This window comes from Entelurus aequoreus, linkage group LG06, assembly GCF_033978785.1.
Source record: "Entelurus aequoreus isolate RoL-2023_Sb linkage group LG06, RoL_Eaeq_v1.1, whole genome shotgun sequence".
NCBI classification, from domain to species: domain Eukaryota; kingdom Metazoa; phylum Chordata; class Actinopteri; order Syngnathiformes; family Syngnathidae; genus Entelurus; species Entelurus aequoreus.
The window spans coordinates 62,461,369-62,485,080 of record NC_084736.1 but is presented as its reverse complement, the minus strand read 5'-3'; the positions used below and the strand labels follow the sequence as shown (position 1 = coordinate 62,485,080).

General features: G+C 41.3%; 1 protein-coding gene across 2 annotated transcripts in view; it reads left to right on the top strand.

Annotated features, from left to right (window-relative positions):
* grk5l (G protein-coupled receptor kinase 5 like) overlaps positions 1-22,791 on the top strand; it is a 152,469-nt gene extending 129,678 nt beyond the window's left edge. For both annotated transcript variants that reach the window (XM_062051177.1, XM_062051176.1), the window contains exons 7-16: positions 1,135-1,198; positions 4,189-4,329; positions 4,397-4,587; positions 4,670-4,707; positions 7,519-7,608; positions 7,685-7,893; positions 7,966-8,103; positions 16,054-16,191; positions 18,776-18,907; positions 18,991-22,791. In XM_062051177.1, the coding sequence (XP_061907161.1) occupies positions 1,135-1,198; positions 4,189-4,329; positions 4,397-4,587; positions 4,670-4,707; positions 7,519-7,608; positions 7,685-7,893; positions 7,966-8,103; positions 16,054-16,191; positions 18,776-18,907; positions 18,991-19,074 (1,225 nt within the window). In that variant the 3' untranslated portion in view covers positions 19,075-22,791. The remainder of the gene's footprint in view (positions 1-1,134; positions 1,199-4,188; positions 4,330-4,396; positions 4,588-4,669; positions 4,708-7,518; positions 7,609-7,684; positions 7,894-7,965; positions 8,104-16,053; positions 16,192-18,775; positions 18,908-18,990) is intronic.
* The last annotated feature ends 921 nt before the right edge of the window (positions 22,792-23,712 follow it).

Below are 23,712 nucleotides of genomic sequence, written 5' to 3'. Positions count from 1 at the left end.
AAATGTTGTCCATGAGTTTTAAAACCTGTGGTCTTGACAAAAATGTGGATACAGAATTACTGTGCCATCAATGGAACTGTCCACTCCAGTTCAGTATTATACTGAGCGAAATTCTACTGAAATACATTTCCTTGTGAAAAACACATGTGCACTGCAAAAACTGAAATCTAAGTAAGATTAAATATCTCAAATAAGGGTGATATTTGCTTATTTTCTGTCTGATAAGATCATTCTTCTCACTAAGCAGATTTTATGTTAGTGTTTTACTTGTTTTAAGTGTTTTGGTCCTAAATGATCTCAGTAAGATATTACAGCTTGTTGCTGAGATTTTATGACCTATATTGAGTAAAACATGCTTGAAACTAGAATATCATATTCACAAGTATAAAACTACTTTTTTAAAGTAATAATTTCTTACTTCAAGCATGAGAAAAAAAAATCATGATGGCGAGCGCATATCATTATGTCAAGATAATGGCACTAGTATTTACTTAATTTAAGAATATTTTTCAACATATTGAGCAAAAAGGTCTCTCTTTTTTTCTACCAAGAAAAGTGCACTTGTTAGTGAGAATATACTTATTTTAAGGTATTTTGGGGTTCATTGAGGTTAGCTAATTTGACTTGTTTTGGAAAGTCTTGACAAGCCGAATTATCTTGTTCTATTGGCAGATAATGTTGCTTAGTTCAAATAAAATACCCCTAATTTTTGTATTTTTTTTTCTTGTTTTTGAACACTTGACTTTTTGCAGTGTAATGTGCTGAATTTTACGGCCTTTTCCACATTACTTTATGAATGATATATTGGGATGGTCAGCATTAAATAGTATTTTTAATCAGAAGTTTAGAAGGCAAGCACTACTTGCTGGAAAACAGGACTTGTGGAGGCTTCTCGGAGGAGTTTGCACGAGTATCTCTACTATAAGATGCAGCTAAAAGTAAACAGCAGACTCTCAGAGCATCCTCGATAATATCCGTCTCTGGAAAGTCAAATTGCACGCGAGAGGCCCCACCCTGTGCACAGGAAACAGACTCAGGATGGTATTGAGTTTTGCAGATAATATATTTGCCCTAATCAATAATACTGCATATGAGCATGTATTAATGGCCTTTCCTGTGTTTGTGTTTTGTCAGGCAACCAATCACTAAAGACACTTTCCGACAGTACAGAGTGCTCGGGAAGGGAGGATTCGGAGAGGTGAGAGATGCTACTTTGTGAGATGCTGTATAGGCAAAAGTAATGGGACACTGCAGGATGTAAAAATGGAAGAACATTTTGTCCATTCCTACAGAAGAGCATTTCTGAAGTCACAGGCAAGTGATGTTGGGCCTAAGTGAGAGGGTCTGGTCCACAAACTAATTGGATCTTACCCAAACTAGGGATGGGTACCGATATCTGTACTTAGGGGGAATTCCTACGGTACTACCGAGTATCAATTCACAAACTCTAACGGTGCCAAATCAGTATTTGGCCCCCTGCCTTGACTCACATATGTACTTGAAGTGCCATCCCATTACTAACCCATAGGGTTCAATATGATGTCGGTCCACCTTTTGCAGCTATTACAGTTTCAACTCTTCTGGGAAGGCTGTCCACAAGGTTGCGGAGTGTGTTTATAGGAATTTTCGACCATTCTTCCAGAAGCGCATTGGTGAGGTCACACACTGATGTTGGTCGAGAAGGCCTGTCTCTCAGTCGCCGTTCTTCTTCATCCCAAAGGTGTTCTATCGGGTTCAGGTCAGGACTCTGTGCAGGCCAGTCAAGTTCGTCCACACCAGACTCTGTCATCCATGTCTTTATGGACCTTGCTTTGTGCACTGGTGCACAGTCATGTTGGAAGAGGAAAGGGCCCGCTCCAAACTGTTCCCAAGAGGTTGGGAGCATGGAATTGTCCAAAATGTTTTAGGATCCTGGAGCTTTCACAGTTCCTTTCACTGGAACTAAGGGGCCAAGCCCAACTCCTGAAAAACAACCCCACACCATAATTCCTCCGCTTACCCCCTCTCTATCAGTTTACGTGGCCTACCACTTCGTGGCTGAGTTGCTGTTGTTCCCAAACTCTTCCATTTTCTTATAATAAAGCCGACAGTTGACTTTGGAATATTTAGGAGCGAGGAAATTTCACGACTGGATTTGTTGCACAGGTGGCATCCTTTGACAGTTCCACGCTGGAAATCACTGAGCTGCCCATTCTTTCACAAATGTTTGTAGAAACAGTCTCCATGCCTAAATGCTTGATTTTATACACCTGTGGCCTGGCCAAGTGATTAGGACACCTGATTCTCATAATTTGGATGGGTGGCCAAATACTTTTGGCAATATAGTGTATAACAACTGAACACAGTTGCCAAAATCAGCTCATTTTTAAATGTTACAAAAAAACATTTGATTTTATTATTAAACAACTAACATTTATTAACACTCAAAAAGTACTGAAAATTGGTACTGTGGAGTAATTCCCAATTTTAGAAAATGATGTCATCATCCCCAGTACCTGGGAATCGGTACCGAAATGTGTTGGTATCATAAATAGTTGTATTTAATTAATTCAGTAGGAATTTACAGAGCCCCTAAAGCAGGGGTGGGCAATTAATTTTTACCGGGGGCTGCTTGAGCAACCCGAGCACTGCTGGAGGGCCACACCGACAATATTTCAATTAAATTTGGGTCAAATTATTTTTGATATACCGTAAGATAAATAATAATAATAATAATAATTTAATTTAACCTAAATTAACTTTATACAAAAGCAGATTGCTTTTGATGGTTTTATTTTTAACACTGTCTTACACAACACTTCCTGATGTATAATACAATGCAAAAATGTCAATTTCGGTCAATTTATCCTGCATCCTCTTTAAAAGTCCAACATTTTTCCCCGTCAGATTTGGACAACCATCTGTGTCACACCTGCCAGCTTGTCCCATTTCAGTCCTAACATGTCCAAACACGCATTTACCTATGTGAACAAGTCATTACCTGTGGTTGTCTCTTTAATTGACTGCATGGCTGCCAGCTACTTCGTGATTTGAAAGTCTGCAGTTATTCCACGTAAGAAGATGAGCAGCTGGGCGGTGTCACGTACATCGCAGCTCTCATCCAAAGCCAGCGAAAAACAGTCAAAGTCGGCCGTTCTGTTCTTCAGCTGAAACTCCAAGTTTCCAGCGATGGTCTCAACCCGCCTCGTTACAGTGCGCCCGGAGAGTGACACGTTCTCAAATGCGCCCCTCTTCTCCGGGCATATCAGCGCAACAGAGTCCAATAAGCACTCCTTAATAAACTCTCCGTCAGAAAACGCCTTAGTTTTTCTGGCGATTTTGTGAGAAATGACGAAACTTGTCCTGACAGCTGCATCTCTGGGGGTGTGAAATTTGGCAAAAAGTCCTTGTTGGGTTTGCAGTTTTACCATCAACACATCAGCCTCCCTTGCGTGCGCTTCATCAGACAGATTCCGGTATTTTTTCTTGTGCTTCGTCGTGTAGTGGCGATTCAAATTATATTCTTTAAACACAGCAACCTGTGTACCACAAATTAAGCACACGGCTTTACCTTTAATTTCTGTAAAGAAATACTTGGCAGTCCATGTCTTGTTGAAAACACGGCATTCGTCATCAACTTTTCTCTTTTTAGCGTCTCGGAGGTAACAGGACATCACTTGTCGCTGTGCACCTTCACTCACAGGTTACACACGGACATACGCCCATAAATAACACTTTTCAAAATAAAAGCAGCACAGTTGTATTGCACGCACGACATAGATGTTTTTTTAAATTAATTTTGTAATTTGTGATTGCCGCTGTTCACATTCACTCACAATCGCGCACGAGCATAGTCCACACGGAAGTAATACAAATAACGCTTTTCAAAACAAAAGCAGCACCGTTGTATTGCACACTCGACATAGATACTTTTTTAAATTTATTTTGCAATCTATAATTGGCCCTTACGCGGGCCGGACAGGGACGCACAAAGGGCCGGATGTGGCCCGCGGTCCGTAGAATGCCCAGGTCTGCTTAAGGGGCTCCGTAGGAATTAAGGACTCTAGTGCAAGTCCTGATTAAATCATCAGCTGTTGAATAGGTGTCTCCAATACATTTGTCCATGCAATGTAACAAAGATGCATGCACATGTGCATATGTTGTGAGCGTCACTGTAAACAATGTGTGATGCCGCTTTGGTCATATCAGGTGTGCGCCTGCCAAGTTCGAGCAACAGGGAAAATGTACGCCTGTAAAAAGTTGGAGAAGAAGAGGATCAAGAAGAGGAAAGGAGAGTCAATGGCGCTCAATGAAAAGCAGATCTTAGAGAAAGTTAACAGTAGATTTGTTGTGAGTAAACACTTAGAATTACTACTGCAATATTTCCCTAGTGTTAACGTGTTCTCTCGGTCATCAGGTGAGCTTAGCGTACGCGTACGAGACCAAAGACGCTCTGTGTCTGGTGCTGACTATCATGAATGGAGGAGACCTTAAGTTCCACATCTACAACATGGGCACGCCGGGTTTTGAGAAAGACCGGGTCCAGTTTTATGCCGCTCAGATCTGCTGTGGTCTCAAGCATCTCCACCGGGAATCTATTGTCTACAGGTATCAATCCGAACAGTGGGATTTAACTCATTGCAGTCAAACCAAACAGAGTCTTTTTCAGTTTCATTTGTGTTTTTTGCAGAGATTTGAAGCCAGAGAACATCTTACTGGATGACAATGGTGAGTTTTAAAACCCATTTATGGAGTATGTAAAGCAGGGGTGTCAAACTCATTTTAACTCAGGGGCCGCATGGAAAAAAATCTATTCCCACCTGGGCCGGACTGGTAAAATCATGGCATAATAACTTCAAAGTAAAGAAAACTTCAGATTGTTTTCTGTGTTTTACCCTGTTAAAAAAAAATACAACAGGCACATTCTGAAAATCTACATATTACAAATAATCCTCTTGACCAAAAATTTGAAAATTCTAAGGAAAAAGTTGGTGCATTTTCAAAAACACCATGAAGAGCATAATGAACTTCGACTTTGTTTCAGTGTATTTAAAAAACCATTACATTTTAAGCACTTCCTGTTGAGCATGCTCATGTTGGCAGTTGAGCATTTATGACATGTTTGGAAAAGCAAGCAAGTGTTTTCTCAAAACACCACATTGGTGACATCCGCAACTGCCACAACAGATTAATGTATCATTATACAAATATTACAATTATAATATAAACAAAAAAATTATCAACATGACACAATAGCCGAAATCAAGGTAACATAACTACAAACTTAATCAATGTGAACATCATAGATTTAAGCATTAAAAAAAATAGAACAATCAACAAATGTAGAAAGACACATTTTTACAATGGAGTTCAGGGTGCGCATTGCGCCATCAACCAATTGCGAGCGCTGCACAGAACTCTAACTGCTTCAAAGATGGTCATTTTGACTTCAGTCTTTGCATCTTACTGTTTGTTATTTTATCCACTGAGTGGATAATTCACAATGAAAGAAGGTATTGTGCGTCGATACGACATTAGTCTGCCGCCATCTGCTGCCTGTATATATATATATATATTATTTATTTTTTTCAATTAGTTTCCCTGTTTTATCCAATTACTCGATTAATCAAACAAAATCATCGATAGATTACTCGATTACTAAAATAATTTATAGTTGCAGCCCTAGTTTATACAGCAAAATAATAATAATAAGAAAAACTTTCCAGCTGTACCCAGTTTATAATTTCACTGATTGTATTAGTCCAGATTTCATATTTTGTCTTTTATACGGATGTTTTCGTCGCATAAAAATGTGCAACTTTCCAAATTGTGTAGTTGTCAGCCTTATTTAATTACATTCTTATTTGTGGATTTATTAGAAACACTATCTCGTCATGCTTGTTGCTCGTATGAGAACATGTTATTTTAGTTGGCCACACAGGTTAAACTCCAAAAATTAGAATATCATATAAAAGTCAATTCGTTTTAGCAAATTACTACAAATGTAAAACTAATATGTGATACAAACTCATTAAATGCAGAGTGAGATATGTCAAGCTTTTATTTGTTATACTTTTGATGATCATGGCTTGAAGTTTTTAAAAACCCAGAATCCTCTGACATTTGCAATTTGAGGTTTTCATGAGCTGTAAGCCATATTCATTAAAATTATATCAAAAGAAGGCTTGAAATATCTTGAGTTGCATGTTATGAGCCTATGGTAGTTTCACCTTCTAAATCAGGGGTCCCCAAACTTTTTGACTCGGGGGCCGTTTTCCCGGGCTGTATATATATATATATATATACAGTATATATATATATATATATATATATATATATATATATATATATATATATATATATATATATATATATATATATAGCGCACTTTCCGCGCGCGCGATGATGTCACGTTATCGATGAGAAAATGCATTTTTAGACAATATTATTTGCCTGAGCGGCTAGGAGACACCGTGAGTAGCAAGTGGTACAAAGTGGATAAGAAAAGACAGAAAAAAATAAATAAAACATTTTGTATTTTTATTTTTTATTTATGTATTTATTTATTTTTAAATAATAATGTTATACTTGGGACTTCCCGCGAGCCTGATTTTGGACGCCGTAGTTTGGGGACCCCTGTTCTAAATCGAAGTGCTGGTATAAACAAACCTTTGCAAGGTATTACAATTTTTTGAGTTTCATCTAAAGGTCATGATTTTGTCAAGGCAAAATGTTTTGTGTTTTTATTAGAGAAATGTATCCGGTGGCATCACAGTAAAACATAAGTGTCAAACTTAATGCCCAGGGGCCAGATCTGGCTCATTTTATGTGGCCTGCCAAAGCCTGGAAATAATGTGTGTCAATAAAGCACTTCATCTTTCTTACTAAATGTATTATATCTTTCATTTTTGACAGAAAAATGCATGTACTGCATGCAATTGCATGTCTTTGAACTTTAATCAAATTAAATTAATTTCAAAAAACTTTATTTGTGCCCTGGGGGGGGGCAATTCAAGGCACTTAGAGCAGCAAATATAGCAGCAAATAGACTTTTAGCAGCTGTAAACAAAGACTACAAAAACAAAAATAGCACGGAGGGAAAAATTACTCATTAAATAAAGCAGTTATGTTAAAAATCCTGAAATAATCAGTCAAGGAAAGCAGTACTAGAAGATCGAATAAGAAATAAATAAAAATTCAAATTCTGTTTGCTGAACTAATAAAAAAAATAATCTAGTGCAAATAAATCTGATACTCGGGACCAGCATTAAGGTGCAGAATGGCAAGGAGAATTTCAAGAACAGTGACATGCGTGGTATATAGATGCATAAAGTATGCTGAGAGTTAAAGAGCAGCACGGCGTTTTGCACAAAAGTAGACAATCTTCTTTGAGTTCTACAGGCTGGGCAGCGAAGCGCTGTGAATACTTTCCTGATATACTGTACATTAGCCTTTTGAAAGATATTTGCACAATATTGTAGTTTTGTGTACTGTAAGCGAACATGTCCGGTGCAATATTCTTGTATATTTATATTGTAGGACACATCCGTATTTCTGACCTGGGCCTTGCCATTAAAGTGCCTGAAGGGGAGCTCATCAGAGGAAGGGTTGGGACAGTGGGCTACATGGGTAAGTCTAGAAATAATCTTCATGTCCATTGTCTTGTGCAAGTTCTTCATCCGACATTTGCTGTCTTTCCATCTAGCTCCAGAGGTGATCAACAATGAAAAATATGGAATGAGTCCCGATTGGTGGGGGCTGGGCTGCCTCATATACGAGATGACAGCCGGGCGATCGCCCTTCCGGGCCCGAAAAGAGCGTGTGAAGCGTGAGGAGGTGGAGAGGAGGGTGCAGGAGGAAGAGGAGGAGTACAACGACAAGTTTACCGAGGACACCAAGGACATCTGTAGAAGGGTGAGGAGTTGTTGGGAAGCGGTTTATATACTAATAATAGTGGAGATTAATGGCTGCTTCTAAATGACCCAGCTGCTCACCAAAGACCCAAAGCAGAGGCTGGGCTGCCAGGGGGACAGAGCACCAGGTGTCGAGGCCCACCCCTTCTTCAAAAACATCAACTTCAAAAGGCTGGAGGCTGGAATAGTGGAGCCTCCGTTTGTGCCTGATGTGAGTAACCTGATATATGACAATGACCATGGCGGTCAAGCATTTTATTATTTCCGCATTTGGATAAATAAAAATGCTTACCTCCTCTCCTGAGCTGCCATATCGTAGTAGAAGAGTTTGAGCCAGGAAATACTTCCAAGACCTCCTTAATCCCACCTACATGTCTTCTTATGATGAAGCAGTGCCTATGGAATCTGTGGTGGACTCTCCTATTTCTGGGGCTGAGATTACCAAGATAGTTAAAAAGCTCCTCAGTGGCATGGTCACGGGGATGGATGAGATCTGCCCTGGATGCTGTGGGGCTGACTTGGTTGACAAACACACCACATTGCGCGGACATCGGGGGCAGTGCCTCTGCATTGGCAGACCGGGGTGTTGGTTCCTCTTTTTAAGAAGGGGATCCGCAGGGTGTGTTCCAACTATAATGAGATCACACTCCCCAGCCTTCCCGGTAAGATCTATGTACGTGTACTAGAGAGGAGGCTGCGTCCGGATAGTCAAACCTCGGATTCAGGAGGAGCAGTGTGGTTTATGTCCTGGTCGTGGAACTGTGGACCAACTCTAAAAGTACTGGTAAATAAACTCAGCCGAAAGAGGCGGAATGGACAAGATGGCGGCGCATGGGAATGCTGCGGCTCACTAATGCTCTTGGGAGTGTAGAGTGATTTGGCAAAAAACACCCGTCATTTCTGTCAATTTCATGGCTGGCTCAAAGCGTGAACACTCTGTGATCACATACGACCGACAGACAATTCTGGATGTGGATGGATCGGGTCGTTATAGACTGAAAGATGCATGTACGGTGGACCTCCTCGCTAGCATGGGAATACTTCGTGGGCTACATCGAGCGGCCTTTGTAGCAGCGGAGTCAAGTGCTAGCGGTGACCGCCAATGGAGACGACATAAGCGGTGCGAGCGGAAGCAGAAGCGGGGATGCCGAGCGGGGCTAACAACAAAGAGAAAAGCTAACCAAAGAAGCGTGGAGTCTCCGGGTAAGAAGCCATTTAAACTAGAACTAGCCGGCGTCAGGCTGTATAATCCCTGCACACATAGCAATTCTCTTAGAATAAAACACAACTCACATAATGTTTTTTCTTTTGTGACCGTGTCAGAGGCAGACATACATTGTACTGAGGTAGCTAACTATGATGCGTTCAGTTTATCGCAACATCAAGCAAACAATCTGAATATCCCCGTCGTATCAATTCCTAGATATGGTCGAAACTATTTAAAGTGCAATACGCATTATAAACGCAACATTATTAATATTGCTACTTCGGATAATTTCAATAAACAATCCTCAAAACAGCCCACTACCTATAATATGGGCTTTTTAAACATAAGATCATTATCTTCCAAAACGTTATTAGTTAATGAAGTCATTAGAGACAACAAACTTGACGTCGTTGGTCTCGCCGAGACCTGGCTCAAACCAGACGATTTTTTTGCGCTAAATGAGGCATCTCCTCCTAACTATACCAATACACATGTTGCCCGACCTCTTAAAAGGGGAGGGGGTGTCGCACTAATATACAATGAAAACTATAATCTTACACCTAACCTAAATAATAAATATAACTCGTTTGAGGTGCTCACTTTGAGGTTTGTCACACCGCTGCCTCTCCACCTGGCTGTTATCTACCGCCCCCCTGGGCCCTATTCGGACTTCATCAGTGAACTCTCAGAGTTTGTTGCTGATCTAGTGACGCACGCCGACAATATAATCATAATGGGGGACTTTAATATCCATATGAATACCCCATCGGACCCTCCATGCGTGGCGCTCCAGACTATAATTGATAGCTGTGGTCTTACACAAATAATAAATGAACCCACGCATCGCAACGGTAATACGATAGATCTAGTGCTTGTCAGGGGTGTCACCACCTCTAAAGTTACGATACTCCCGTACACTAAAGTAATGTCCGATCATTACCTTATAAAATTCGAAGTTCTGACTCATTGTCAACAAACTAGTAATAATAATAATAACTTCTATAACAGCCGCAACATTAATGCTGCCACAACGACGACTCTTACTGACCTACTGCCTTCGGTAATGGCACCATTCCCAAATTATGTGGGCTCTATTGATAACCTCACTAACAACTTTAATGACGCCCTGCGCGACACTATTGATAGTGTAGCATCGCTGAAGCTAAAAAGGGCCCCTAAAAGGCGTACCCCATGGTTTACAGAAGAAACTAAAGCCCAGAAATTATCATGTAGAAAGCTGGAACGCAAATGGCGTGCGACTAAACTTGAGGTTTTCCATCAAGCATGGTGTGATAGTTTAATAACATGCTTACCTCAGCTAAAGCTACATATTACTCAAATCTCATCCACCTCAACAAAAATGATCCTAAGTTTCTGTTTAGTACAGTAGCATCGCTAACCCAACAAGGGACTTCTCCCAGTAGCTCCACCCACTCAGCAGATGACTTTATGAATTTCTTTAATAAGAAAATTGAAGTCATTAGAAAAGAGATTAAAGACAATGCATCTCAGCTACAACTGGGTTCTATTAACACAGATACGACTGTATATACGACGGATACCGCCCTCCAAAATAGTTTCTCTCTCTTTGATGAAATAACATTGGAGGAATTGTCAAAATGTGTAAATGGGACAAAACAAACAACATGTTTACTTGACCCAATTCCTGGGAAACTTATCAAGGAGCTTTTTGTATTATTAGGTCCATCAGTGTTAAATATTATAAACTTATCACTTTCCTCTGGCACTGTTCCCCTAGCATTCAAAAAAGCGGTTATTCATCCTCTACTCAAAAGACCTAACCTCGATCCTGATCTCCTGGTAAACTACCGGCCGGTGTCCCACCTTCCGTTTATCTCGAAAATCCTCGAAAAAATTGTAGCACAGCAGCTAAATGAACACTTAGCGTCTAACAATCTCTGTGAACCTTTTCAATCCGGTTTCAGGGCAAATCACTCTACGGAGACAGCCCTCGCAAAAATGACTAATGAACTAACGATGGATTCTGATGCTTCATCTATGTTGCTGCTTCTTGATCTTAGCGCCGCTTTCGATACTGTTGATCATAATATTTTATTAGAGCGTATCAAAACGCGTATTGGGATGACAGACTTAGCCTTGTCTTGGTTTAACTCTTATCTTACTGACAGGATGCAGTGTGTCTCCCATAACAATGTGACCTCGGACTATGTTAAGGTAACGTGCGGAGTTCCCCAGGGTTCGGTTCTTGGCCCTGCACTCTTTAGTATTTACATGCTGCCGCTAGGTGACATCATACGCAAATACGGTGTTAGCTTTCACTGTTATGCTGATGACACCCAACTCTACATGCCCCTAAAGCTGACCAACACGCCGGATTGTAGTCAGCTGGAGGCGTGTCTTAATGAAATTAAACAATGGATGTCCGCTAACTTTTTGCAACTCAACGCTAAGAAAACGGAAATGCTGATTATCGGTCCTGCTCAACACCGACATCTATTTAATAATACCACCTTAACATTTGACAACCAAACAATTAAACAAGGCGACTCGGTAAAGAATCTGGGTATTATCTTCGACCCAACTCTCTCGTTTGAGTCGCACATTAAGAGTGTTACTAAAACGGCCTTCTTTCATCTCCGTAATATCGCTAAAATTCGTTCCATTTTGTCCACAAGCGATGCTGAGATCATTATCCATGCGTTCGTTACATCTCGTCTCGATTACTGTAACGTTTTATTTTCGGGCCTCCCTATGTCTAGCATTAAAAGATTACAGATGGTACAAAATGCGGCTGCTAGACTTTTGACAAAAACAGGAAAGTTTGATCATATTACGCCTAAACTGGCTCACTTGCACTGGCTTCCTGTGCACCTAAGATGCGACTTTAAGGTTTTACTACTTACGTATAAAATACTACACGGTCAAGCTCCTGCCTATCTTGACGATTGTATTGTACCATATGTCCCGGCAAGAAATCTGCGTTCAAAGAACTCCGGCTTATTAGTGATTCCCAGAGCCCAAAAAAAGTCTGCGGGCTATAGAGCGTTTTCTATTCGGGCTCCAATACTATGGAATGCCCTCCCGGTAAAAGTTACAGATGCTACCTCAGTAGAAGCATTTAAGTCTCATCTTAAAACTCATTTGTATACTCTAGCCTTTAAATAGACTCCCTTTTTAGACCAGTTGATCTGCCGTTTCTTTTCTTTTCTTTTCTACTCTGCTCCCAACCTGGGGTGGACCGCTAGCCTGTCCATCAGATGGGGACATCTCTACGCTGCTGACCCGTCTCCACTCGGGATGGTTCCTGCTGGCCCCACTATGGACTGGACTTTCGCTGATGTGTTGGACTTTCACAATATTATGTCAGACCCACTCGACATCCATTGCTTTCAGTCTCCCCTAGAGGGGGGGGGGGGGGGGGGGTTACCCACATATGCGGTCCTCTCCAAGGTTTCTCATAGTCATTCACATTGACGTCCCACTGGGGTGAGTTTTCCTTGCCCGTATGTGGGCTCTGTACCGAGGATGTCGTTGTGGCTTGTACAGCCCTTTGAGACACTTGTGATTTAGGGCTATATAAATAAACATTGATTGATTGATTGATATTCTCTTTGCCCAACCAGTCTACATGTGCTTTGTGGACTTGGAGAAAGCATTCGACTGTGTCCCTCGGGAAATCCTGTGGGGTGTGCTCAGAGTATAGGGTATCGGACCGCCTGAATGTGGCGGTCCGTTCCCTATATAATCGGTGTCAGAGCTTGGTCTGCACTGCCGGCAAGAAGTCAAACCCGTTTCCAGTGAGGATTGGACTCAGCCGAGGCTGCCCATTGTCACCGGTTCTGTTCATAACTTTTATGGACGGAATTTCTAGGTGCAGTCAGGGCATTGAGAGGATTTGGTTTGGTGGCTGCAGGATCAGATCTCTGCTTTTTGCAGATGATGTAGTCCTGCTGGCTTCATCAGTCCAGGATCTTCAGCTCTCACTGGACTGGTTCGCAGCCGAGTGTGAAGCGACTTGGATGAGAATCAGCACCTCCAAGTTTCAGTCCATGGTTCTTGCCCGGAAAAGGGTGGAGTGCCATTTCTGGGTTGGGGAGGATATCTGGCCCCAAGTGGAGGAGTTCAAGTACCTCTGAGTCTTGTTCACGAGTGAGGGAAGAGTGGATCAACAGGCGGAATGGGTGCGGCGTCTGTAGTGATGCAGACCCTGTATCGATCTGTCAGGGTGAAGAAGGAGCTGAGCTGGAAGGCAAAGCTTTCAATTCACTGGTCGATCTATGTTCCTACCCTCACCTATGGTCATGAGTTTTGGGTTATGACCGAAAGGACAAGATCATGGGTACAAACGGCAGAAATGAGTTTCCTCCGTCGGGAGGCAGGGCTCTCCCTTAGAGATAGGGTGAGAAGCTCTGTCTTTCGGGAGGAGCTCAAAGTAAAGCCGCTGCTTCTCCACATTGAGAGGAGCCAGAGGAGGTGGTTCGGGCATCTGGTCAGGATGCACCCTGAACTTCTCCCTAGGGCAGGGGTCGGCAACCTTTACCACTCAAAGAGCCATTTTGGCAAGTTTCACACATTAAAGAAAGTAATGGGAGCCACAAAAATGTTGTTAAAATTTAAAATGAAAAACACCGCATACAAAGTAGTGATGGGTCCGGCAACACCGATGCATCGGCGCATGCGTCGAGCTCATAGAGCGATACCCTGTGTCGGTGCGCGTATCGCTTTTAGAAAGTCACGTGACCGAACACGAGCTGTTTTGGTCACGTGACCGCTCATGAGCTGTTTTGGTCACGTGACCGCTCATGAGCTGTTCTGGTCACGTGACCGCTCATGAACTGTATCGCACTGACGCCTGCGCGCCAAACTGTGTTTATTAGGAAGCGGCGCAATGCGTGTTGTTGACGAACACCATTAGGGCCGCTTGTTGTCACTGTCACTCAAAGTTGCATTTCAAAATTACACAGAATAAATGTGTTTATTTTGTTTAGAATTCAGATGGGTTTGATTTGGTGCGCGGCATATATTGGCTGTGCGGCGCACGGTGTGCGCGGAGGACGCTAGAGCACTGCGCAATTGCGCAGGCGCGCACCTTAGAGGGAATGTTGCTCACAGGGACAGAGGAGGCGTCAGTGCGATACAGTTCGCGTATCGGTCACGTGACCAAAGCAGCTCATGATCGGTCACGTGACTTTCTAAAAGCGGTACGCGCACCGACACGGGGTTTCGCTCTATGCATCTGTGTGGACCCATCACTACTGTTACTAGAGAAGGTACAGGAATGACGGCGTGGCGAAGTTGGTAGCGTGGCCGTGCCAGCAATCGGTTACTGGGGTTCAATCCCCACCTTCTACCATCCTAGTCATGATACATGTTCACATTATTTGACTGTATCTAAAAAAGATAAAAATATATTTTTATTTAAATGAAGATATGAAATAATCCTAAATGAAATACAATGACTTGGTTTATATTATTGTATATACTAGGTCATAAAATCAGTGTCAGTTGAGTCGGTCCATAGGTTGCCTGTAGGGATTTTTAATGTCCAGCAGATGTCAGTATTTAGTGACACAGTATCGACACAGTATCAATACAGTTTTGCAATGTGTCGAAACGCTTCATGAGGCCTCATCAACCCATCACTAATACAAAGCTTACATGCTTTGTGCTATGTTAACCAGGGGTCTCAGACACACGCACCGGCACGCATTTTAATGTGGGAATTTGATGTTAGTGCAGCCCGCGAGTTTTGGATGAATGTCGCTTGCGTCACACTTGCCAACCCTCTAATTTTTCCCGGGAGACTCCCGAATATCAGAGTGTGATGACACTGCATTTGGCGTCCTCTACAGTCTGCCCAATCAGTGTACCTGCTCGGCCACAAGTGGAATGCAGCTTTAGCTTGCTCACGTAAGAGACAGCAAGGCTACTAACTCAGCAGCCACACATCTTACACTGACGGTACCAATACCCAGAATCCCATGCAGCCCTAACTCTTCCGCTCAACCAACCACGAAGAGGGGGGGGGGGGTTGATGTGTGGGGGGATTTGGTGGTAGCGGGGTGTATAATGTAGACCGGAAGAGTTAGGACTGCATGGGATTCTGGGTAATGGTTGTGTTGTGTTTATGTTGTGTTACAGTGGGATGTTCTCCAGAAATGTGTTTTTCATTCTTTTTTGGTGTGGGTTCACAGTGTGGCGCATATTTGTAACGTAACAATGTTGAAGTTGTTTGATACGGCTACCGTCAGTGTAAGCTGTGTGGCTGATGAGTAAGTATGCTTTGCTGTCTCCTGTGTGAGCAAGTAATAACAACATGCAACATGTGGCTGGCCTGGCACGCTGTAAGTAAATGCTATAGAGGACAATTACTGCAGTGCAATTAGGGCACGCCCTTTATATAGTAATTAGAGTGATAATAGGAATATTTTTTCCTGGGAGTAGTCTATGAGAGGCACTGACATCCATAAGTCTCCTGGGAAAATCGAGGGGGTCGGCATGCATGTAGCTGAGCCGCATCAGAGTGGTCAAGGAGCCGCATGCGGCTCCGGAGCCGCGGGTTGCCGACCCCTGCCCTAGGGAGGTGTTTCGGGCAAGTCCGACCGATAGGAGGCCATGGAGAAGATCCAGGACACTGGGGAGAGACTATAACTCCCAGCTGGCCTGGGAAGGCTTTGGGAGCCCCTGGAAGGAGCTGGACAAAGTGGCTGGGGAGAGAGAAGTCTGGGCTTCTCTGCTAAGGCTGCTGCCCCTGTGACCCGACCTCGCATAAACAGAAGAAGATGAATGTATGGATGGAAAATGCTCACTTTTAACCTACTCTTTCGGCTGAGTTTATTTACTAGTACGTTTATTCTGCATGATTATCTTTGTTGTAAGTTTTCTTGACACAGATGGTAAAGGTGTACCCAAACAAAACTTGTAAAATCAAGTAAAATGTTGTTGTTTTTTATGATCGTTGTCTTCTTGCAGCCTCGGGCAGTGTACTGTAAGGACGTGCTGGACATTGAGCAGTTCTCTACAGTCAAGGGAGTGAATTTGGACCAAACTGACAATGACTTCTACTCCAAATTTGCTACAGGCAGTGTTTCTATCCCATGGCAGAATGAGGTAAGCGTGTCCTGACGGACAATTTTTTTATAAAAATATTTTGTGCAGTACGTGTCATTTTTGGGAAGCGCTCGCTCACTAAAGTTGTATTTCTTTTTTTATCTTCTCTTTTAAAAACATTCTTATAGGCCAGTTGTGTCCATAGAGAAAACTTGTCACAAAGATGCTAAAATCATTACAATGTACAAACCCCGTTTCCATATGAGTTGGGAAATTGTGTTAGATGTAAATATTAACGGAATACAATGATTTGCAAATCCTTTTCAACCCATATTCAATTGAATGCACTACAAAGACAAGATATTTAATGTTCAAACTCATAAACTTTATTTTTTTTTTGCAAATAATAATTATTTTAGAATTTCATGGCTGCAACACGTGCCAAAGTAGTTGGAAAGGGCATGTTCACCACTGTGTTACATGGCCTTTCCTTTTAACAACACTCGGTAAACGTTTGGGAACTGAGGAGACACATTTTTGAAGCTTCTCAGGTGGAATTCTTTCCCATTCTTGCTTGATGTACAGCTTAAGTTGTTCAACAGTCCGGGGGTCTCCGTTGTGGTATTTTAGGCTTCATAATGCGCAACACATTTTCAATGGGAGACAGGTTTGGACTACAGGCAGGCCAGTCTAGTACCCGCACTCTTTTACTATGAAGCCACATTGATGTAACACGTGGCTTGGCATTGTCTTGCTGAAATAAGCAGGGGCGTCCATGGTAACGTTGCTTGGATGGCAACATATGTTGCTCCAAAACCTGTATGTCCCTTTCAGCATTAATGGTGCCTTCACAGATGTGTAAGTTACCCATGTCTTGGGCACTAATACACCCCCATACCATCACAGATGCTGGCTTTTCAACTTTGCGCCTATAACAATCCGGATGGTTCTTTTCCTCTTTTATCCGGAGGACACGACGTCCACAGTTTCCAAAAACAATTTGAAATGTGGACTCGTCAGACCACAGAACACTTTTCCACTTTGTATCAGTCCATCTTAGATGAGCTCAGGCCCAGCGAAGTCGACGGCGTTTCTGGGTGTTGTTGATAAACTGTTTTCGCCTTGCATAGGAGAGTTTTAACTTGCACTTACAGATGTAGCGACCAACTGTAGTTATTGACAGTGGGTTTCTGAAGTGTTCCTGAGCCCATGTGGTGATATCCTTTACACACTGATGTCGCTTGTTGATGCAGTACAGCCTGAGGGGTCGAAGGTCACGGGCTTAGCTGCTTACGTGCAGTGATTTCTCCAGATTCTCTGAACCCTTTGATGATATTATGGACCGTAGATGGTGAAATCCCTAAATTCCTTGCAATAGCTGGTTGAGAAAGGTTTTTCTTAAACTGTTCAACAATTTGCTCATGCATTTGTTGACAAAGTGGTGACCCTCGCCCCATCCTTGATTGTGAATGACTGAGCATTTCATGGAATCTACTTTTATACCCAATCATGGCACCCACCTGTTCCCCATTTGCCTGTTCACTTGTGGGATGTTCCAAATAAGTGTTTGATGAGCATTCCTCAACTTTATCAGTATTTATTGCCACCTTTCCCAACTTCTTTGTCACGTGTTGCTGGCATCAAATTCTAAAGTTAATGATTATTTGCACCAAAAAAAATGTTTATCAGTTTGAACATCAAATATGTTGTCTTTGTAGCATATTCAACTGAATATGGGTTCAAAATGATTTGCAAATCATTGTATTCCGTTTATATTTACATCTAACACAATTTCCCAACTCATATGGAAACGGGGTTTGTATATATATATATATATATATATATATATATATATATATATATATATATATATATATATATATATATATATATATATATATATATATATATATATATATATATATATATATGTACAGTACAGGCCAAAGGTTTGGACGCACCTTCTCCTCATTCAATGCGTTTTTTTATTTATTCTCATGACTATTTACATTGTAGATTGTCACTGAAGGCATCAAAACTACGTATGAACACATGTGGAGTTATGTACTTAACAAAAAAAGGTGAAATAACTGAAACCATGTTTTATATTCTAGTTTCTTCAAAATAGCCACCCTTTGCTCTGATTACTGCTTTGCACACTCTTGGCATTCTCTCGATGAGCTTCAAGAGGTCGTCACCTAAAATGGTTTTCACTTCACAGGTGTGCTTGAAGCTCATCGATAGAATGCCAAGAGTGTACATAGCAGTAATCAGAGCAAAGAGTGGCTATTTTGAAGAAACTAAAATATAAAACTTGTTTTCGGTTATTTCACCTTGTTTTGGTAAGTACATAACTCCACGTGTGTTCATTCATAGTTTTGATGCCTTCAGTGACAATCTACAATGTAAATAGTCATGAAAATAAAGAAAACGCATTGAATGAGGAGAAGGTGTGTCAAAACTTTTTAGCCTGTACTGTATATATATATATATATATATATGCAGTTCATTTTACTGTGCATTTTATACATTTTACTTCTTGGGAATGCAAATAGTACCGATTCAGTGGAATGGCCTTTCTTATACTGTATGTCATCAACAATGGATCCAGTGTTTGTTAAAGGTCAAAGGTTTCTTTTTCCAGATGATAGAAACCGAGTGCTTCAGAGATTTAAATGTGTTCGGGCCTCAAGGGGCAAGACCTCCAGACCTTGACTGGAGTCAACCTCCGGAGCCACCTAGACGCAGCCTGCTCGACAGGATCTTCAGGAGGCACGTGAGTAAACACAATCACTCGTGCGTATCAGGATTTTTTTTTTTAAATGCAATTCTAACTCAAAAAAAATCTTTTTATTTTAGCACCCAGACGTGTCTATTTCCCACAGCCGTGTGCAGTCTTCCAGCGTCAACTCTGTGGACTCCATGTCCAACTCTGCCCCCTAGTGGTGCAGTGACAGCGTGGGAGCCATACACATAAAAGGGAAGGAGCTCAGAGGGCTTCCCTTGCTGCTGATTGGTTCACAGCTGGGGCCTGAGACAGCCTGTCTGAAAGGGTCGGTCCATAAGGGGAGAATGACTGGGCCCAGAGACCCGGGCCATTTTTTTTTTTTTTAGCGAGATGTCCGTAGACATCTGGAAATATTCGGACGAACCCTCTCATCCTCAGGATTGTCGGACTTACGGAATGGAGCGAGTTGTGTTGATAGAAAACAAGCTAATATTCAGGGGATCGTCTGTATAATAAAGACCCACCACACAGAATAGAGAAGTGGGTCTCAGTGATGCTTCTGTTTCTTTTCTCCAAAAAAAGAGTCCTTTAATTTCTGACCTATACCTTGTACCAATATCTATCTATCTATCATCTGTATATCACTTCTCTGTGTCTTACCTCAAATCACTCCTAAACATTCAGAACAGCCTGCCTCATCCGTGACCTCAGCCCATAATGGACATCGCCTCACGTACACTCAGGCCAAAGATTACAGTTCATTTTTGTGATACTGTCGTCATGTTTTTTGTTTTTTTCCTGCGGTCTGAAGTGGTCATTTAGAACCACCTGGGATCATCAGTATGCGCTCCGATGAATACACACATATAATAAGCCTGCAGGCGTTATCGTATAGCTCACATCTGTTCAGACAGAATAGTGACGATGGTGTTGTGTTGTCATTGCATGGACAAAGTGTAAGTATGGACAGCTGTGTATCCCTTTCTGCTTCTGCATACCTCATTCCACGGATCCTATTGTGCACCGTGCAACACGGACGACTCCCTCGGTTTACAGTGTCACTTCATATTTGGAACAATTCAACAAATAAAGAATATGCTTTACAGCGGGGCTATTCAACTGGCGGCCCGGCTTCAGTTCAAAACTTGGGAGACAAACATTTTTGCAGCAAATTCATACAAACAGTAGAGTGTTCCTGTTGTACAGAGGATCTTGGACCTTTGTAAACACATTGGCAGATCCTTGCATTGACGTTTTAACCTGGCTGGCAAACGGGGTCCAAACTTGTGAGTTACATAGCTGAGGCATTCCTCAAGAACCCCTTCAAGTCTCTCCTCGTGGCTGTATTGTGATTAACGTAACTAAGGTGTTGCTGTAGCGTGTTTACTTTAGAACAGGGGTGTCAAACTCATTTTAGATCAGGGGCCACATGGAGAACAATCTACTCCCAAGTGGGACGGACTGGTAAAATCACGATAGCTTAAAAATAAGGACAACTTCAGATTGTTTTCTTTGTTTAAAAATAGAACAAGCACATTGTGAAAATGTACAAATCATAATGTTGTTGGGGGGTTTTTTACACTTACATGATGCGGTTAATAGTATTCTACCTTTATTTGTCGTTATTTATATTTTCTGAATAAATGATGTGATTTATTTATGTAGTTTGATCATTTTCCTCGACTGATGTACTAACATCATGTGGTTTATTTTGTACATATGCAGCATCATCTACAAAGATACAACAAATTGCTATTGCGACATCTAGTGGACTCTTAGAATAGCTGTTTATTTCATTCATAAATTTCAGGTTCATTTTTATAATTAGCAACTCATCCCACCCTCGGACCGTACGTACGTTTGACACCCCTGCTTTAGATGCAGTCAGTAGTCATTAGGGGTGTGGGAAAAAATCGATTCAAATTCGAATCGCGATTCTCACGTTGTGCGATTCAGAATCGATTCTCATTTTAAAAAAATCGATTTATTTATTTATTTTTTTCCTTTTTTTTTTTAATTAATTAATCCAACAAAACAATACACAGCAATACCATAACAATCCAATTCTAAAACCAAACCCGACCCAGCAACACTCAGAACTGCAATAAACAGAGCAATTGAGAAGAGACACAAACACGACACAGAACAAACCAAAAGTAGTGAAACAAAAATGAATATTATCAACAACAGTATCAATATTAGTTACAATTTCAACATAGCAGTGATTAAAAATCCCTCATTGACATTATCATTAGACATTTATAAAAAAAGAACAATAGTGTCACAGTGGCTTACACTTGCATCGCATCTCATAAGCTTGACAACACACTGTGTCTAATATTTTCACAAATATAAAATAAGTCATATTTTTGGTTCATTTAATAGTTAAAACAAATTTACATTATTGCAATCAGTTGACAAAACATTGTCCATAACAATTATAAACGTTTTTTACAAAAATCTACTACTCTGCTTGCATGTCAGCAGACTGGGGCAGATCCTGTTGAAATCCTATGTATTGAATGAATAGAGAATTGTTTTGAATCGGGAAAATATCGTTTTTGAATCGAGAATCGCGTTGAATCGGAGAAAAAAAAAAGATTTTGAATCGAAACGTGACCCCAAGAATCGATATTGAATCGAATCCTGGGACACCCAAAGATTCGCAGCCCTAGTAGTCATGTATACTAGTGGTGTTCCTCAAGGTTCCATGTTAGGCCCTCTCTTTTTCATCAGTTGGGCTTTTCAACTGATGGCTTGCGAGTTCACTTCAAAAAAAACTTGAGAGGCTCACATTTTTACAGCAGATTCTTAAAACCACGAGAGTGCTATCATAGAGATTATATTTGAGTCGATTTTTTTGCGGAAGGTCCTTAAAATGAACTTAATTTACTGACAAAATAAATAGACCAAAATCAAATGTATGCTGTAGAGCAGGGGTGTCAAACGTACGAGCCGGCCCGCGGGATGAGTTTGCTAAGTAAAAAAATTAGCCGAAATTTTTGAATGAAAGAAACCGCTGTTCTAAATGTGTCCACCAGATGTCACAATAGCAATTTTTTGTATCTTTGTAGATAATAATAACAATAATAATATATTTTATTTGTAAAAAAAGCACTTTACATTGAGCAAACAACCTCAAAGTGCTACAGTATATTAAAAATAATAATAATAATAATAAAAAGATAAATACAAATAAAAACTAGAACAGCCTAATAGCTAGAACTAGTATACATACATCTATAAAAATGTTTTTTTAAAAGAAGGGTTTTTAAGCCTTTTTTAAAAGCATCCACAGTCTGTGGTGCCCTCAGGTGGTCAGGGAGAGCGTTCCACAGACTGGGAGCGGCAGAGCAGAAAGCCCGGTCTCCCATAGTTCGTAGCTTTGTCCTCTGAGGTTGGAGGAGGTTAGCCTGTCCGGAGCGGAGGTGTCGTGTGGAGGATTTGGGGGTGAGTAGTTCTTTGAGGTAGAGGGGGGCATTTCCATGGAGGCACTGGTGGGTTAGTAGGGAGACTTCGTATTCAATCCTGAGTGGAACAGGAAGCCAGTGAAGGGATTTGAGAATTGGTGTGATATGGTCGTATTTCCGCACTCTCTTCAGGATCCTAGTAGCACTATTCTGTATGTATTGCAGCTTCTGGGTGTTCTTGCTGGGGATCCCGACAAGAAGTGTGTTGCAGTAGTCTAGCCTGATGATGCTACATATGTAAAGACAAAAAAAACACATGATGTTAGTGCACCAGTTGAGGAAAATGAGCAAACTACATAAATAACATCCTGTAATTTGATTTTGTTATAATTTTTTTTATCTTGATAGATTGAAAATTAACACCAATGAGTTGACTGATGAACATTATCACACAATTTATTCAGAAAATAGAAATGACGACAAATAAAGATAGAATACTATTAACCGCAACATGTAAGTGTAAAAAAAAACACCCAACAACAGTATTATTTGTTCATTTTCAGAATGTGCTTGTTCTATTTTTAAACAAAGAAAACAATCTGAAGCTGTCTTTATTTCTAAGTTATCGTGCCGTGATTTTACCAGATTTTACCTTGGGAGTAGATTTTTCTCCGTGTGGCCCCCTATCTAAAATGAGTTTGACGCCCCTGCTGGTTCTCTGGAATATACAAAATAAGACTAATAGTGAAGGGAGACGTCCGACCCACCGGTAATTAGCTTTCTGGAAATGTGGCCCCCAAAACAAATTAGTCGAATATCCCTGCCATACGGTTATTATGCCATTCCTAAAAACACTGGAGTGCTCCTGTTGTATGGAGGAACTTGGACCACTGTAAACACATTGGCAGATCCTCATTGACATTTGAACCTTGCTAGCATAGAATACTGGGGTCCAAACTTGTGATTGAGGCATTCCTCAAGTGTGTAAGTCCTCTCCTTTTTGGCAGTTACACTTTTTTTGTGAAGTAAAGTGAATTATATTTATATAGCACTTTTCTCTAGTGACTCAAAGCGCTTTACATAGTGAAACCCAATATCTAGGTTACATTTAAACCAGTGTGGGTGGCACTGGGAGCAGGTGGGTAAAGTGTCTTGCCCAAGGACACAACGGCAGTGACTAGGATGGCGGAAGCGGGTATCGAACCTGGAACCCTCAAGTTGCTGGCGCGGCCACTCTACCAACCGAGCTCTGCCGTCCCCCATTATAAAATGTATGTAACTAAGGTGTTGCTTCAGCTTGTTTACTTCAGATGCAGTCCGTAGTCATTTGTTCAACTTCTTTAGTTACACTAGTGGTGTTCCTCAAGGTTCTAATTTAGGGCCTCTCTTTTTCATCATTTGGGCTAAGTTTATTACAAAAAAACATGCAAGACTTACATTTTT